Source organism: Rhamphochromis longiceps, linkage group LG18, assembly GCF_057381845.1.
Source record: "Rhamphochromis longiceps isolate RC_006_pf linkage group LG18, R_longiceps_female_GT1.1, whole genome shotgun sequence".
Lineage (NCBI taxonomy): Eukaryota > Metazoa > Chordata > Actinopteri > Cichliformes > Cichlidae > Rhamphochromis > Rhamphochromis longiceps.
Window position 1 is genome coordinate 5,646,592 of NC_140574.1, and position 18,257 is coordinate 5,664,848.

The following is an 18,257-nucleotide window of genomic DNA, read 5'->3' on the forward strand; positions in this document are numbered from 1 at the left end:
GTTTTTGTAGTGTCTCCGTTTATTTCCTTTTGACACATTTAAAGACACCGTTATACTGATGATCCTCATGCTTCATGTGCCAACGGCCAGATAACAGCTGGAATCAAACCATGAGACCAGGATGTGTCATGCTTTTGTTCTTATTTCTACTTATCTGATTTTTTTCTGCCATACCAACACGATAAACTGAAGGAAGTAACGTAGTTACTGGTATTCATACTGTTTGAATTGTAATTACCAGTATCTCTCGATCCAGACCATACCAGCTACCACGACATTAGGAAAACTGCTGACTTGACAGATATCCTCCACAAGGAGGGAAAGCCACAGGAGGTTGGTGAAAAGGCCGGCCGCTCACAGCCGCATCGAAGCATATCGACGGAAAGTTGACTGGGAGGGAAAACTGTGGTAGGAAAAGGTGCAGAAGCAACCGGGATGACCGCAGCATTGAGAGGATTGTGATGACAAGTCGATTCAAGAGCTTTGGAGAGTTTCAGCTGAGTGAGCGGAGGCTGGTGTCAGTATCTCAGAGCCACTACACACAAATGTCTTCAGGAAAGGAACTACAACAGTTTCAGTCCTGATATCAAACCACTGCTGACGCAGAGACACCGTCACAGTATCTTATCTGGACTGAGGAGAAAAAAGACTGAACTGTTTCTCAGTGGTTCAAAGTCCTCTTTTCAGATTAAAGTCAGTTTTGTATTTTATTTTGAAATTACGATGTTAAAGTCTGAAGAGTGAAGTTTCCACAGTCTGTGAAGAGTTGGTGCTGTTGGTGCTCCACGGCGTTTTATCAAGTCTGAAGTCAACCAGAAGATTTTAGAGCTCTTTCTGCTTCCAGCTGATGATGAACTTTTTGCATATGGATGGTTTGCTGACCGTGTTATTGCTGGGCTAACTCGCCTGGCCTGAATCCCAGGGAGGATCTATCAAAGCAACCTGGACGTCAGTAACACCTCAGCAGACGCACCCTGACCTGATCAACTCCACACACCACTACACCGATACAGTAATTCTGTTAATGGAGCCTCAACCGAGTACTGAGTGTATAAATGAAATGAAACTGGACACGTCTCTATTGTCAAACCTTCCTTTGAATGATCTTAAGAAATATTCTAATAATTAGAGGCACTGGATTTCTTATTTTAATGACCTATGAGCCAAAATCATCTGAATGAAAACAAAAAAGATGCTTCAGTATATTACATGTAAAGGAAAAAGAAAATGAAGTTTATCATTTTAAATTAAATGATGAAAAAATAACCACCACAGCTTATTTAAAGTATTTCTGAGAACGTTTAGTAATACGTCTCAAAAGGATCAAGGCCCTGCAGAGGCTTGCTAGCCTGTACAAACTATCCTGAGAATGGTAATGTGTTTTAAACCTCAGCAGGAGAAGCAAATATGACCATTCATCAATCAGAAATTCATTGTGACCTGTCAGGATGCTGGGACGATGTTATTTAGTGGGCATTTCTGTTCTTTCCTCTTCCTGTTTGGAGAATTTTCACACAAAGTTTTTAAGCATACCTGCCAAAGGACTGAATGCGATTTTCCCAGCACACCGTTTCCCTGCAAAACTGGGAGGGCAGGACATTCTGCCAGCGCTACAGCAGGGTGGAAGTTGGTTTCCAGCAGCTTCAATTCATGTCGAAAACATGGCGCAAACATGAAAGTGAAAAACTGGCTCGCTGCTGCCACAGAAACCCATTTGTGCATTTCCCTGACAGCCGAGGACTGAATGCTCTGGCGGAGACAGGTTTGTTTTCACGCTGGCACGGCTGGTATCCAGCTCTGAAGATAATGCACCGGCAGACACAGAGTCCCCCCCCGCCAGCTCCACCCAGCCTACATCCAGCTCCTTCGCTGCTCTGATGGGACGACGCCCTTAAAAAAAAAAAGTTTAATAAATCCTCTACTACTGTTCGATGATTTTCATCATAACCGAGCAGGCCTGTTTAGCTCTTCTCCTTCCCGTGTTTTTATTTTCTGCCGTGTCTGTTTCTAATTAGCCGGGCACTCCCCCAGTATATATCTGCTCCCATGCTTTTCTTTCTTGCTTTGCCAGGTCTTCTTTGAACCTCAGTCGCACTTTCAGCCATTTCCCCGTGAGTTTGTTTCTGCATTCCTTTTCTCCCTTCATTCCTTCACTTTGGCCCTAGTTGAATTTGTTTGCGTGTGGGCTGTATTTTGTATTTTTGTTGGTACGGTGGTTAGTACTGTTGCCACATAGCAAGAAGGTCCTGAGTTTGATTCCAGCAGCTGGCCAGGTCCTTTCTGTGTGGAGTTTGCATGTTTTCCTTGTGTCTGTGTGGGCTCTGGACTGGTGCAGTTGGTGGGGTTATGTTGGGCGTACCCGCCTCTCGTCCTGTAGTAGCTGGAATAGACTACAGCCCCCTCTCTCCCCTCTTTGGGTATCAGAGTTTGTCTCAGGGGTCCGGGCATGTATTTTCCTGCCCTTGCTGCAGTTGTGTGCCTTGCTTTTGCAATTACGTGTGTGACCTCTTGCCTCACAATAAAATGTATGCATTTGTGCATTTGTAGCCATCAAAGCAATAATGGCCTGTGTGAGGAATAAAGATGGGTACGTGACCCAGTTGAGAGTCATTGTGTTTCGGTCTTTGTCACCATCCCTGAGGGCTTTATACCCACAGCAAAGACTTTTGTCTGCAAGAACTGATAATTTACTACCTGTCAGGTATCTCTGCTGCTTCATTTCTTGCTTCACTCACACTCTTTCTGTGGACTGAATACAGAAAACGTGGAACTCACAGCTAAGGGATGATGAATGACTACAGGTTTTCTTGTATTTATAAACCCCGGTTACATAAATATTCATGGCTGGAATGAAGCCTTGGCATCGTTGCGCATAATGCAATTAGCAAAGGGCACAAACTGCATCCAAATGTTGCCCACATTTTAGCCAGATTTCCGCCCACAACCATGCTTTGTTATAAACAGCTGGTGGTGCTAATTCTTCTGAGATCATTTAAAAGATTAAAATAAGAGTCAAACCTCAAAATGTGCATAAAACCAATAGATGGAAACGCACTTACAGGTCAGCGATGTCTCGTTTCAGGTGATGAGAACATTCCTCCGTTTGTTTTTTACTTCTAATCGATGACTTTGACTTCCTCCCAGTCTGTACTGTGGCTGGTATACAGAGGCCTGTTGCTGACAGGCAGTTGAGTCCTGGGCAGCGTCTTTGGTTGCATAGCTAACCCTGAGAGTTGCGGATTTCCATTACATCACATCATGTTGTTGTAATTTTTCCAGCTGGTTGGTGTAAAGTTTCATTGAGCCTGTTCTTTTGTGAAGTTACAGAGTTCATGTTTATCACAGAGGAAATCCTGAGCGGTGTGCACACGTGTGGGTTGAAGCTCTGCTTCTCGTTTCCTCGCTCAAGGCCAACACAGCCTAGATCTGTGTGTGTGTGTGTGTGTGTGTGTGTGTGTGTGTGTGTGTGTGTGTGTGTGTGTGTGTGTGTGTGTGTGTGTGTGTGTGTGTGTGTGTGTGTGTGTGTGTGTGTGTGTGTGTGTGTGTGTGTGTGTGTGTGTGTGTGTGTGTATAAAATCTTAGGAGAGTTTATGAACAGAATCATTCCCCCCCTTGTTTTTTATTCAGCTCTTATCAGAACTGCTCGGTTTGCCTGTGACGATAACTTTTTGTTCTCTCATATCTCCCCAATTGGTCATCGCTCCTTTCATCTCTCCACATTTTCCTCCAGCCTGCAGATCTTTTTCACAGGATCATCGCAGACGATCTGGTTGTTATTGTTGACTCTGGGCTGAGTTCAGCTCCTGTACAGAACCTGTGTGTCTGTGCTTGTGTATGTGGTTGCTGTTCCTGTGTGTAATGTTGAATACAGCAGCATTTTGCTGTCCAAACAGCAGGAGAAGAGGGTAGCCTATATGCTTATATAGTAGGGGTGGGGGAAAAAATCGATACTATGTAGTATCGTGATATTTTGTTTGCTAATAATGTATCGATACAGGGACAGCAGAAATCGATATTTTGTTACAAAAAAGGTTTTTGTGCTCAGAGCATGTTGATCCTTTTTCTGAGCAAGAATCCTGACATTCCTTCACTGTCCAAATGTGTTTAACTTGTTTTTTGGCAGCAATAAACATGACAGTTTACTTCTTTTAATTTAAGAAATGTTTTATTTTAATTAAGTTTAAAACTTTTATTTAATGTAAAATTATATTTAGTTTTAATTTACTTTCAAATTCTTCAGTTGCTGAAGGGGCTGCATAGTTTTCATAAATTGCATAGTTCAGAATAGCTATAATTGTACCAGATGGTTGCATTCAGTTAAGTTGGACTAGACTGTAATACAAACCGTTCAGTTTGTCAACAATAAAACTGACTGAAATGAGAGAAAGACTGAGTGCGAGGCTTTGATATTAGATAAAATGAATATTGATAAAGTTTACTTTTATGTACAGAATCTGAATATCGCAAAATATTTTAAAAAATTGCAATAATATCGTATCGTGCGGTAAGTATTGTGATAATATCGTACCGTGGGATGTATGGTGATTCCCACCTCTATTATATAGTTATATATAATACAGTACAGATATACCTGCAATTACTGTTTATTAAAATTAGAGTAGGTACAATAAATTAAGAGTAAAATCGGAAGCAACCATCTGACAATATTGTGTAATGAAGTTTATATTCTATAGAGTATAGTGCTGTAATATTTTTATAGTAAGAAATTGTTTTTGTAGATTATAGGTGCACATTCTTTACTTTATTGTAATTTAACAGGAATCTTGTTCGTGTATTTATGAAAAAAGTGATACTTTAAAGTAGGTAATACTGGTACAGTGTTAGGCAATGATAAGAAAATGAAATATCGCGATAGAATATGGGTAAAGCGCACATGGCCTTTGTTTTCATACGCACATGGTGGACAAAGCATGGCGGCGACGGAGAATGAGAAGGGCGAAAGCGGATCGTTGAATGAAACAGATGAACCAGAATTGGTTTGTAAAAATGTTGCAACTTCAGTGGAACCGGTTTGGTCCGGATTGTCATAATTCACAGTGACACAAAGCACCAAAATAGCTGAAATGAAAACTACAGCCTGATGGAGCATTTCTCACAGAACATCCAGCTGTGTGCAGCTGAGTGCTTTAATGCCTTGCACACTGTTGAGAACCAACAGCAGATATAATTTCTTTAAATTTAAAAGCCATGTACGCACACAGCTTACGTCGGGAGTTTCTTTCCTCACCAGAGTTTTCCTATTTTGGCTTCTTTTTGTAAAGTCCCGTGGAAAACACTCTCCTGCTCCCACAACACTCTTCCCTCACCGTGGGGAATCTTCACATTATCCAGTTACAGTTTAATCTGTGAACTCAGATTTTGCGTTGATGTGCTGTGTTGTGTCAAAAACAAAGACCAGAGGTTTGCGATTGATGCCACTTTTAAAGACTCCCCTCCCTTCTTGTTCCTCACATGCAGGCCTTTTAAGCCACCTCTCCTTGAGAAGGAGGAGGGCAGTGCCAGCTGGTATGATAGAGAATGGAAACTCTGGTCCACGACGCTCCGGTAAGTTTCAATCGGAGCATGGCTGGTGGAGAGCCCAGAATGAGGGTCAGTCTCCCGCCATCCCTTGGCACGAACAGGGATGTCGTATTTCCCCCCTCATAATTTTCAGCTAACCTTCTCTCCACAGTGCCCTCCATCATATGCCTGCTGTTCGAGCTGTGCCCCTCCTCAGTTGTTTCCCCGCTAATTAAATTTGTGCCTAGCCATGTTGTATAAGTGCAGAGGAGAAACCATCAATGCTAACCTTGATAGGAGTAGCATTGAGTTGTTGTGGTAGATGCATGAAAGCAGTTTGTTTGTGTGGATTTGAAAAAAGAGGCTGTGCTTACAGCTTTTGAAAGTGTGAATTGTTGATGAGGAAAATCAACAATGCTTTTAAAGAAGCTGGATAGCAGCTTGTGTGACTCTTTCCTCTTTTCAAGGTTCTTCTGTTTGTCGTTTTTTATTGATTTGCCTAATTATGCAGCATGATTTTAGTTGTTTTCTCAGCCAGAGGCAATCTGCTTTCAAAGCAGCTTTTCATCTAGGCCAGAAAGCAGATGGTAGAGGAATGCAGGCTGCCCGTCCGCTTCCTTGTTTTAGTTTTTGTTTGTAATTTTTTTTCGTGTTGTATTTTTTGCAATCTGCTACCTCAAATCATAGATACTATATCAAAGAAACCAGCACGACATGTAACAGCCAAGAGTTGTGAACTGAAGACGCTTCCTGCTTTGCACCACTCAGTGCCTGGCATGTAAAACGGCAGCAGCACAGGATGATGCGCTCATTTACTGAAGTGACTCCTTGCACCATTCCTGTTGGACTGCCAGAGAAAATACACTTATCCATGGTGGAGCAAACAAGGAGCAGTCACTTGAAGAAAGACTTTAAGAACAGACCTCTAATTAACCATTTGTCATTGTCAAAAACTAAAAATAGACTTTGAATCCACTAACACTGCTCTGGAATAGTTCCCATATTTAATGTGATTAAGGCGTCTAGATGAGGCCGACTGGGATTTAACAGGAGCTTAGCCCCCCTGTCAGTGCTGTATATCTGCAAGGGGAAGGTCGGTGGTCTCTAAGGGAAGAGGAAAACAGTTTGGGAACAACATGATGAATGAGATGAGGAAGTGATTCACATCTTGATCCTACATTTAGTTTTATTCGGTTACTCATTTATGTAGTGCCAATTTAATAAAAAAAAATCTGTTGCTTTGCATTCAATATGGGGGAGAAAACCCTAAAGATCCTGTAGAGGAACTTAGCAACAGCGGGGAGGAAGAACGTCCCTATAACCAGACTGGAGGAGGGGACGCCATTTAGAGGCAGCCAGGAGTCAGAGAAAAGAAAAGACCAAAACAAAGAGAGAACAAACAGGACAAAACACAAACTGTGGGAGAGAGCAGACAAAGTTAATGAGCTACAATAGTGACATGAATCATTATTAAACACCTGCGAGTGATTTTTGACTGACGAATAGCGTTCCTTCCTCTGCAGCTCCAGAAACCTGGAGAATCAGTGCAAAGGTCCATCGAAGCTGTCGTGATGGCACACGTTGGTTTTATTTCTTAATTAGGCTTTTCATTAGTTTTCTATTTTTCTTTTATCTAAGGAGTGCTCCCTGACTGTGGCCTGGCCCGAGTTTCTGCCTCTTTATTAGCACAAACAATAAAAGCAAATTCAGCAGTGATGAAAACACAAATCGAAGCTACTCCACAGATTATAAATTATGGAACAACTGCTGTAATGTAATATGAGATCGTCTGGTTAACCTATTACTTGAGAGTAATCCAGCAGCAGCATGGCTGAGGGCTGCTCTACTGACTGAGTAAAAAAGTGCATTACAGTAGCTGTTAGAGATAAACGAGCACCTCCAGCTTCTCTTAAACGGTGCATCTAAAAGTATTAATACTTCTTAGGTGGAAAAAAAGATCTAGAGATGTGTTTAACATGGATGCTACTCATGTTGAACTCATGATTCACTTGGTTTAAATGAAAAGATATAGCTGGATATCATCGGCAATTAAATCGCTTTAATAGTAAAATTCCCATCGAAGAAAATATAAAATTAAAAGCATCATGGGGCAATTCAGCAGCTTTCTTCTGGTGCTTGGGAGGAAAAAAGTATCAGTGTGGACATGCACATGTATTTGTGTTTGTAAATTTTGGGAGGAGAGTATTTAAACGAATCATACAAATGTGTTTACTGAGGTTTGCAGCAGCCTGTTGACTGTTACATATGTGCAGAAGAGCTGCAGCTTCACATGGAAGAGCAGGCATTTACACACACGATGCAATAACAGAAACTTCTTTAATATGCCAATGAGTCAGGATCGGATGGTAAATAAAATTTTGTGTTCTTCTGCATACGTAGATCAGCTGTTATACACTGATATAAGGTAAATATACTGGAATACTTTAAAACAGCGGTCCCCAACCTTTTTTTGCGCCATGGACCGGTTTATTTCTGACAATATTTTCATGGATCGGCCTCTAAGGTGTTGCGGCTAAATACAGCAAAACAAAACCAGTACCAGTACCAAAAAAAAGATTTATTCATAACACACAGGAAAAGACCCAGGGAAACCAAGTTAATGCTAAAAATGCTAAAAAAAATAACGATAAAAACCCTGAAAACCATAAATTTCACACCCGAGCCTAAACTCTCGCGGCCCGGTACCAAACAACCAGTCCGTGGCCCGGGGGTTCGGGACTGCTGCTTCAGAAAAAGACAGATTCAAGGTGTGAGATTTATTTTGCATAAAACCTACACTTATACTTTTGTTAGTATGTTTCTCACTCATTCAATGGGTTTGCTCGTTTTTCACCAGCAGCATTGTAAGACAGTGGGGAAATATCAGACATAGTCCCCAAATCATCTAACAAAATAAAATATAAACCAGTTTTAAGATGTGCCTGAAACACCAGCGGTCACTGGTGTTACAAAGAATCAAAGCATCCCATTACCCCCTGCTAACACAATGTTGTTTCAAAAACAAACAAAGGCTGGTATTTTCTTGTCATTCACTGCGTTAAGCCCCAAATCAGCCTGTTTCTGCAGTGAAGTTTGAGTTCTATTGATCCAGCATAAACAGCTTGGTTTTATCTTTTTGTAAGAAATACATTAGAAATACTATGATGGAACTTTTTGTAAAAATCATGCATTTATTTACTCAAAGATGGATTTAATGCCCGATTCACAAGAATGCATGAATAATTAAACGTTTTTGTCCAGTGTAAATAGGCAGCGGACACAAATTATAGCGAGGGTACTTCCTTTTCAAGAGAAAGAAAGAAAATCCCAAACTTTTCCTTGTGAAGCACATTTATCCACAGTAATGCTTCAATAAGATTCACAGAAATTGATGGAGACATTTTCAATTGTGGGGCTTGCAAACTACCAGCCACAGATCCTTGAGCCCGCACATTAAAGTGTCCTGTCCCTGAAACAGCCTCAGCCTCTCTGATGGATATTCCAGCAGTGAATGAGGCATTCATCATCATCATCGTCCTCATCCTCATCCTTAGCCAGTGATGATATTCAGCTCTGTCTCAGGTCTTCATAAAGACGACCTGATGAGGTCACCGGAGGTGCAAATATGTGTGCGTGCATGCACACACACATATTCTCACAGATGCTGCACAACAAGTGCCTACAGAGAATATATGTGTAGCTCAAACCGTCAGCCCAGATGTTGCAGAGACAGTGTGCTACAGTAATTAGCATGCTTGTGCTGGGAGCTGCATTGTTGATATGCAGTCCATGTCTGGATAAAGAATTCAGTTTCTCTCCAGCTGGCTTGGGCTCAGTGCTTTGCTAGAAATCATCCCTGCTTTCTCTCACTGTGCACTTATATTTCTCAGTCTTTCCAAGCCGTTCACTTCATATTGAGCTCAGCGGCTCTCGGCTTTATTTGTTCGAACACATGAAAGAGTCATGACATTAAATGGATAGAACCAAATAAAAAACAAAATGAGTAAGCTCTTGGTGTTTTACATTTAGCACAAGTCGTTAGAGCTTAAAATGATTAACATTGTGTTGTGAATTAAATATTTAATTTGGTCATTGGTAATTCACCTCATTATTCTGGATAAAGGAGACATAAGCACAAATAAACAACTGGGAAAAGATGCATCAGAACTGCCTTTATTTTTGCAGTATCGACATGTAGACGTCAAAATGATAATGGCTAAATCAACCTATTCACATTTCACCAGTTTAAAGAAATATAAACAAAAACAGGCTATAGATGGGGCACTAAATGAATGACTGAATCCATGAAGTGCTTCTCTTCAATTCTTGTGGGTTTATTTATGTAGAACCAGCTGACAATGGTCACTTCAAAGTGTTTTACACCATAACAGAAGATGCTGCAACGCTCTGACATGAGCAAACACTTGGCGACAGTGGGAAGGAAGAACACAAGTCAATGCCATTAGATAATAAAAACACAAGGAGTGAATCCACATACAGAAAGTTCATTTACAGAGAACAGCAAATATAAGGTTATATATAGTTGGTGGTGGATGGAGCCAATAGACCTTTAATCAAAGCCAAATGAATAATGCAAGTCAATGCTGACAGCTCTCATTAGAATAAAACACAATGATGTGAAACCAGAAACCCAACCTCGTCTCATCATCCGAAACAGATGCTAAGTGACGTAATGAGCATCCTTCGAAACATCTCAGTGAGTTTAATCGTGGGCACGGGATGGAGTGAATTACATTAACATGAGCAGCACTTGTGAACAGGACCCCTCAGTCATGACTCGCTCTGCTGCCTTTTCACAGCAGGAACCTTCACGCCGTGAAGTAGTTTGATCTCCTTTGTCTTCTGGTCCTTGACTGAAGCAGCGGTGCATCATGCGGGAAGCTGTGAATGGGAGCAGCGAGGCAAGCGTTCACATATAAATCATCCAAAGTGGTGACCTCTCTTTGAAGGTGTTTTAGAAGTTAAGCAAAGAGGTGCTCCTTCAGTCCTGCTATTCTGGAGTTGAGGTACAATTTGAAATGACGACTTTTAGTTCCCTTGAGCTGTGTTTCAAACTTAAAGGGTTTAAGTGTGTTTTGTTCAACACTAAAATATAACCGAGATGGACTCAATGGTTGGATAGTGTCCCAGTATTCTCAGAAAGTGGTTAATGTCTAAGACGCACCCTACAGATGTTTCAATGCACTTTGCATCCTGATTACCTCTGTGATTGTTTTTCTACATCTGCACTTGACCTCTGACCTTACAGGAGGCCCGATAAGGAGAAGCTGGAGGGATTTCCAAATGCACGAAGCACTAAATGCCAAAAATGACCCACAGTGAACATTAGGGAACCTTGCAACTCTGAAACCCAAGACTACAAGATCAATCTCAGCGTGCTATAAATGTTAATGCAGTGGTAACCCAATGCAAATGACGCACATAACGCAGCAAAAACAGCAATGCGTAGAACCACAAACCTACTTTTGGCTTTGTGGGGATGGCTTTCTATTGGATTAACTTGAAGTGGGCACTCTGACTCAGTGCAAAGATACAGTAAAGGATACGTAAGGATATACCTACACACATCCCAATTTAGATTCACCGCGCATCCTCCTGCTATCATCATTTCATGCTTCGACCACTCAAAGTAAAGAAGCCCTCGGGCAGAACAGTAAACAGCGTTTGATGTTGCTGAACTGCATCCCAGCCTCATAAAAGAGGTAAATTCGAAGAATTTAAGGAATGCTATGTGCTTTGAAACATTAGGCACAGCAGACAGGTTGAAGCAGTATCTAAATGCAGCACAAAATAGGGTGAAAAACAACCAGAAATGAATGGTATGATGTGGGTGTTGATGGAAATGGAGTCTTTTTTGTTTCTTTTTTTTGCTCGAGAGAGAGGCAGATGTTGCAGTAGAGGGAGGTGGTGGTGAAATGAGCGGTTTGTGGAGCGATCAGTGAGGAATGATTGGGAGATTCTGGAGGGATTTGGTGGTTCTGGTGGATTTTTGCTCTATTTTTTTGAAGTGTGTCACATCTTTAAGCCCCCGACATGATTCGTCTTTAAAGATTCTTTGGTAGTCAGTGAATTTCTTCCTAATTTTCTTTCTCTTGTGGCTTCCAATAGTGTTTTTATCCACATATCTTTAAGAATTTTACTAGAAATCATTTTATTGCCTTTATAGCAGGTTAATAAAGTCTACATCTTGAACTTTTCCTATAAGCACACAAACAAACGTTACTATTGCTTTGCTATACTTTCAATGTCCTTCCTAAACTACCTGCTGCATGAGACAATAGGTTATGGAACCGTCTTTAGTAAAACAGACTAAAATATCTAAAGCATTAACTTTGTTAATTATCTGAATTTCATTGACTGTCTGTGTCACTTCCTGTCTGAAAGCCTGTTGAAGCCACAGCTGTTTTCAGGCACTGATGTTTCGCCTCTGCTGGCTCAAGAACTGGTGATTCAACCGACATTTAAACTGACGACTCCGCTGCTTTCAGTCTTTACAACTTAACTGACACCTTATGTCCTTTCTGCATGCACAACACTTATTAATATTCAGCCGATGTTTCAGTTGTCTCCAGTCGTTATCGGTTAATCAACGTTTTATTTCATCAGTTACTTTTTGTTTAACCGTTCGATCGACACCTCAGCTGCTTTAATGCTAACAGTTTCACTGATGTTCATCTTCATCTATGACTTCTTGTGTCAATTTCATTTAAGTAGAAACTTCTTTAGTCTGACATTCAGCAGATATGTTTATAATTTACTGGGTTGTGCTGGGTTTCTGATCCACATTTAGAGTGTAGTAACAGCAGGATGTGTGAGGGTACTAACCCGCCTCCCTATTTTCTCACATCCCAGAGAACCACTCTGCCCCTCCAGATGTCACCGGCTACACCAACAATACCGCCAACACCACCGCGACCGACGCCATCCAGGTGGAGAGAGCCCCAGGCGCTGGCACCGCAGCCCAAAGACAGACGCCCAAGTACGGCAACGCGGAGCTGATGGAAACTGGAGACGGTGAGTCAAGACTGGCAAATATGAACAGTTGCTCGTGTTTTTCAAGGTGAAATTCTCTGATTGTGTCGCATTTTCTTTGGGGGAATGCATCATATTTTCTGTCTTAGTGGATGTGAAGAACATCCTGATCATGATGAGAGAAGAAGAGCTGAAGGCTAGAATGTTTTGTTACTTTGGATTCATGTGAGGCTTTTATTGTGTTTTTTGTTGCTTTTGTGTTTCAATGTTTTCGTTTTAATTTTTCTTGCAAAAGTAAAACCAAAAAAGTTCATTGGTAATAATTTTCTGCAGGTGTTTCTCTTCTTCTTATCACAGGCAGGTGTATAATCTTGTAGTCTAAACAACACAAACTGTATCAGCAAAATCCAACAAAGAGTTTATCTTCATTCATGGTTATATAAACCAGCTCTTTGTAGTCCAGACGTGGCGGGGGATCGGATTTGGTTCGTAATGCCTTTTAGCACTGCAAAAGATGAATCCACAGATTTCTGCAGAGACCTCAAAGATGACAGAGGTTGGCAGTTTGCTGGTTCGTAGTTCAATAATTCCTTCTCTGGAGGGACGCGAGGCTCCAGCAGACTGAGTTATTCATCAGACAATACACTGGATGCTGCCGCGGGCCGAGATGCTGAATGCATGAAGTGGTTTGATAGATCAGATGCCAGAGTTTGCACACGGGGCCCTGTCGGGATGTTTGGTTGGAAGAGATGCAACAAAGTAGACAGGATTTCATCTGAAATAACACTTTTTATTGTGTTGCTTCCAGTCGGGCTGCGCAGACTTTTATTTCCAAAGATGAGCTTTAGTTGAAAGATGTTTCATCATTAATACTTAGTGTTTGGATTTTTGAGGATTTAACATTTGATTTTAGAGGGTTTCCTGTGGTAGTTTTTTAAAAAAGTATTATATTAAATTTTTAAGGCTTTTTTATCCTTGAAGGGTATTTTCCTTTTTGTAACTTGTGTACATTTATCCAGACGTCCATTGTTTTAACCACGTATGCAGTTCAGGTTTGCAGAGGGAGCCCAGCCCAGCTGTCATTGGGCAAAAAACAGGATACACTTGGACAGGTTGGTGAAGTACAGTATAAAACATGAGATTTGCAGTATGCAGTGGATCGAGTGGATCTTGCGATCAGGTATCTAGAAACCCCAAATTTGAAAACAAAATATAATTTATCAGATGAATAAGAGTAGAGTCCTTTTTCTGGGTAAAGCAAATACTGCACCTCCTCTTGTCACGCTTCATTTTCGTCTGCAGCGCCTCGTCGGTCACTGTTGCGACATGCATCCGTCGTTCACCATTTCATTCCCGCCCTGTTTCACCCGCTTTATGTTGAAATGTGGAGCACGTGTGCAGCATGTGTGGGTGGATTAAAATTTGCACCGCCAAACATTAACGTGCACTTTATGCATGTTCTTAATACATTTTAAGGGGCAGAAGAAAATGTTTGGATAAAAGAAATGTACTTCCTGGTGAGCTGCTGAGGTCAGTCGCAGTTTGAGTTTTACATGAATGTACATTAACATCCACCCACGCACGCACAGCTGGTGTGAGTGTTGCAAGCTAACCTCTAACATCGGCAGTTCATACAGTGCAGTGGTCTTTTGCAAGGATAAGTACAATGAATTAAATGTTGCATCTTTTGACTGGATAAATGTGAAACAGCCAGGGATGGAAAAAAAGACGCTTCCTTTGTGTTCAGTTGCTTGAGAAAAGCCTGACGAGAGAAAAGGCAAAAAAAACCAGCATAAGCACCCGAGGACTGCAGGGGGGTGAAAACAAAAGTATTCGAGTTTCACTGAGTAGCGCTCCTTTACCTTCACACACAGACGAAATAATAATCTTAACAACATCACGTCTGTCTTTGGTTCACCCTGCAGCCCAAACCAAGTCTGCCAGTACATCTGTTTACATCCACATTTAGACTTTCATTTTCCTTCTTTGTCTTAAGGCTACAAACTCTGTGGGTTTGAAAATGGCCTTAATGAAAGAGCAATTTGAGCCCACACCTCATCTCATACGCTATTTTTGCATTTTGAGTGTCATTTTGTACGGCAGCTGTCATGATTGCTCACTCGAGGGCTCTTCAGTGTAGTGTTAAAACTTGGGGATTTTTTTCTATCACGGATGAAACGGTGGGCTGCTCAGTGGAATCCGAAAGCAGCGACTACTTCACGTGTGCACCTGTGAAAGCACAATTAGAAAGTCTAAGCTACGACTTGGATTAAAACGTGTGGTCTTTTTGTGTGTTTGTTCACGCTCCACAGGTGTTCCAGTCAGCAGCAGAGTTTCAGCCAAAATACAGCAACTCGTCAACACTCTGAAGAGACCCAAACGGCCGCCATTAAGAGAGTTTTTCGTCGATGACTTTGAAGAGCTTTTGGAGGGTAACAGCTTCTCTTTTCACTCTTAAAAATACTTGAAAATACGTGTTTTTGTATATTTTGATTCATGTTCTTGCAAAAATGTGTGAAGCCAATTAAGGAAAGACTTGGTTGCCCCCTGGTGCCTAGACCACCCCCTCATCCACATTAGAAGATGGGATATGAACATCGAGAGTGGTCAGCTAGCTGTTGTTCTCAAAGAGGATGCTGCACCAAAAACCTCCCTGTGAATGCTTTGATTGCTACCAGATTGCAGTGATTTGCTGTATTTTGCATGGAAGGTGCTGACTTGTCTGCAAACACTCCCTAAGCAGTAGTGAAACCTATGCAACACAAGCTGGAAATGGAGAACCTTCAAAGTAAAAGCTGTCCCCTACCATTGCAACAACTTTCCAAAGGGGAAACGTTAACTTCGTATCATAGTTTCTTCCAGCAGCCAAGAGATTACACATTTTTCCTTGGTGACCAGTGGTTGCCAGGGTGTCACCAACCAGTCTCTAGGTAGCGTGGTTAGGGGCTAAATTAGGTTACTTAGCTTAGCTTTTTATATTGGTGGCTTTTTGGGTGATTCCCTGACGTCTAACAGTTGAGTGAGTGAAACTGTAGTTATTATTTGTATATTACTTGGAGCTAATTAGCATGTTAATTAGCATGTGCCTGTGTGATGCACTCATACAGTTTATGCTAACCTAGCTTGTTAGCATTAGCTGATAACTTGGTACTCCAGCCTATCCTGATATTTTGGCTCCCCCCCAACACAGCTGGAGCCAAAATGCAAATCTCCAGGCTTAAAACAAATACGTAACATTACAATGATTCTGCCAGTCTTTCTTTCAGTGTTGACCTAAAGTTGAGTGGTGGTAAAAACATATATTTTGCTAAAACTTTTGAAAAATAATCTATGCAGACAAATGACTGAACCTCATTCCCTAAAGTCTCCTCTGACAAAGCAGAGTCTAACTGATGAATATTTCCTTCTGTTTTCAGCATCAAACGCTGCAGAGCCAGAAGTTAATTCATAATTTAAGCATGAATAGCAAATGTTGGAAAGACTCGGTTTGGTTCAGTATGTCGTTGAAATTCATTAGCAGGGCGTTTTGCTTGATTAAAAGCTCTTTCCTGTGAACTTTCTGTCTTACAGCAGTGGTGACACGCAGTAAATGTTTCATTATTCCTAACACGCACATTTCTACATGGCTGTATAATACAGTGAACTCATAAGAATAAACAATTCTGTATTATGATATTCTATTGATTTATACGGGTTAATTTAATATCAGCTTTGTCATATTGTTCATAAAAGGTCGGTGGTTGACATTATGTCTTTTCAATCTATTAAAAAAGCATAAAAGCAAAGTTAAAGATATTTGATGTCCTGTAATCTGCAATAAAAGTTGCAGATCGTAAAGAACCAAGAAACATAAATGTATTAATTTCACTGTGACCTGAACAGCTGGACTGATTATTTTAGGAAACTTGACTTAAATGGGAGAAAATAGTTCATTTGTGGTGGTTTGATGGTCGGGTGAATATTTTGGACGTGGTTGACGTGACCACCGTTTGCCTTTAAAACGTTTTACAGTAGTGGGCAGGAACGTTCCTCTTAGGAAAGTTCCTAGATTCAGGCGGACTCATCCGTCTCTTCCTGTAAATCCAGACTGACCTCACGATGTTGACCATCTGTAGCAGGTCTTCCATTTTTTCCTCATGTGGCACTGGGTGTATGTCTGGCCTTGTTACCATGCTGCAGAATGCATTTGTGACCATATTTTCTCCACCTTATTTCCTAAAATAACTGGTCACTGTAATTTAAACAAACATTTAAAAGATATTTTAGTGAGTATTTTTGGTGCTTGTTAAATCAATCTTATACATATTATAAGTAAAAATGACTAAAAATTATTTTCTTCTTCTGTTTTCTCGTGCTCACTTGCAGTCCAACAGCCAGACCCTAACCAGCCCAAGGCTGAAGGGGCACAGATGGTACCCATGCGGGGTGAGCAGCTGGGCGTGGTGACCAACTGGCCCCCTTCTCTGGAGGCAGCCCTTCAGAGGTGGGGCACCATCTCTCCGAAGGCCCCGTGTCTCACTACCATGGATACTAACGGCAAGCCGCTCTACGTCCTCACATATGGTAAGTCTTGGAAATCCTGCATCGCGGCATGTCATCCCAAAGGTCAAATCTTCGGATCTGAGCTGAAGGAAAAAGGGTTGAAATATTTTTGTGTGAAGACAAAAATCCAAAATGAACATCGGACGCCTCACATGACCACAAATAAATCGTCCTAGCGACCAGTCTTCAAAATACTGTCATAACACACGATGAAAGAGAACAAAAAATGTTTGTAATATGTGCATAAAAGAGGGTTTTTCTTTTTCTTTGAACTGCATCTTGTTTTCGGCACATATGGTGGCTTTTCCAAGCTGATTAAGTGTAGCACCAAACAATGTTTAACACCCGCTGTGTGAGCATAATTCCCCTAATGGCAGCCAGACAGGGTGCTAAGCACATTAGCAAGTGTGAAGAAAGATGCCTGAAAAGAAAACTGCTCTGCTATAGAGGGTGGAAAAGTTTTTTTATCCTGAAGGTTCAAACTTTGAGAAAATGTTTTAAGATGAATTGTTTCCTGTGCGACTTTCAGCACAGCTTCTTGAAAAAATATGAAAACCTTCCTTCTGTGCCCTCTAGTATTAGTTTCTGTACACAGACTCGGCTGACTTTGGTGCTCTGTTTCAAACATTAATGGTTATGGACACCGATCTTTGCTTTTGCAGAAGCAAGCACTGCTAGACCACAGTGCATCCTGCAGAAATACAAATCCTATTTAGCCTCGAATTGGTCAGCATAACGTAAACATTAACTAAAGCAAGTCTTTAGCAGCCATAAATGAGAACATGTTGCAAAGTAAACAGTAACATAACCCGATACCAAACATGTAACAGCCTTCTGGCCCCCAGCGCTGCCATCGTCCCAGCTCCCTAAACACATTCGCTGCAGCTGAATCCCATCACGTCGTCCCCCGGCTCAATGCCACAGTTTAAATCTACACCCAAATTGGAACAAGTTCTCTTGTTCTTCGCTTGAAGGCGACCGAGTTATTCATCTCCCAAACAGCAGCAGAGAAAACGACTTCAGGTCCGGAGGGTATGAAGAAATTTAGCTGCCGTGAACAGAGCTGCTTCTCTCAGGGTCCTCATGAATTTAGAGTCAAACCTCCCAGCTGTACAGAGGGGAGAATGAAATTACACTGAGAGGACTCCAGACACATCACACCACGCATACCCAGCATCACACAGGCATGCACCCAAATGAAT

General features: G+C 41.4%; 1 protein-coding gene across 8 annotated transcripts in view; it reads left to right on the forward strand.

Annotated features, from left to right (window-relative positions):
- LOC146647574 (disco-interacting protein 2 homolog C) overlaps positions 1 to 18,257 on the forward strand; it is a 195,635-nt gene that overhangs the window by 125,700 nt on the left and 51,678 nt on the right. For 6 of the 8 annotated variants that reach the window (XM_085388739.1, XM_085388742.1, XM_085388741.1 and 3 more), the window contains exons 6-9: positions 5,479 to 5,565; positions 12,394 to 12,555; positions 14,826 to 14,945; positions 16,879 to 17,076. In XM_085388739.1, the coding sequence (XP_085244865.1) occupies positions 5,479 to 5,565; positions 12,394 to 12,555; positions 14,826 to 14,945; positions 16,879 to 17,076 (567 nt within the window). The remainder of the gene's footprint in view (positions 1 to 5,478; positions 5,566 to 12,393; positions 12,556 to 14,825; positions 14,946 to 16,878; positions 17,077 to 18,257) is intronic. The other 2 variants (XM_085388745.1, XM_085388746.1) reach the window with 1 other exon arrangement.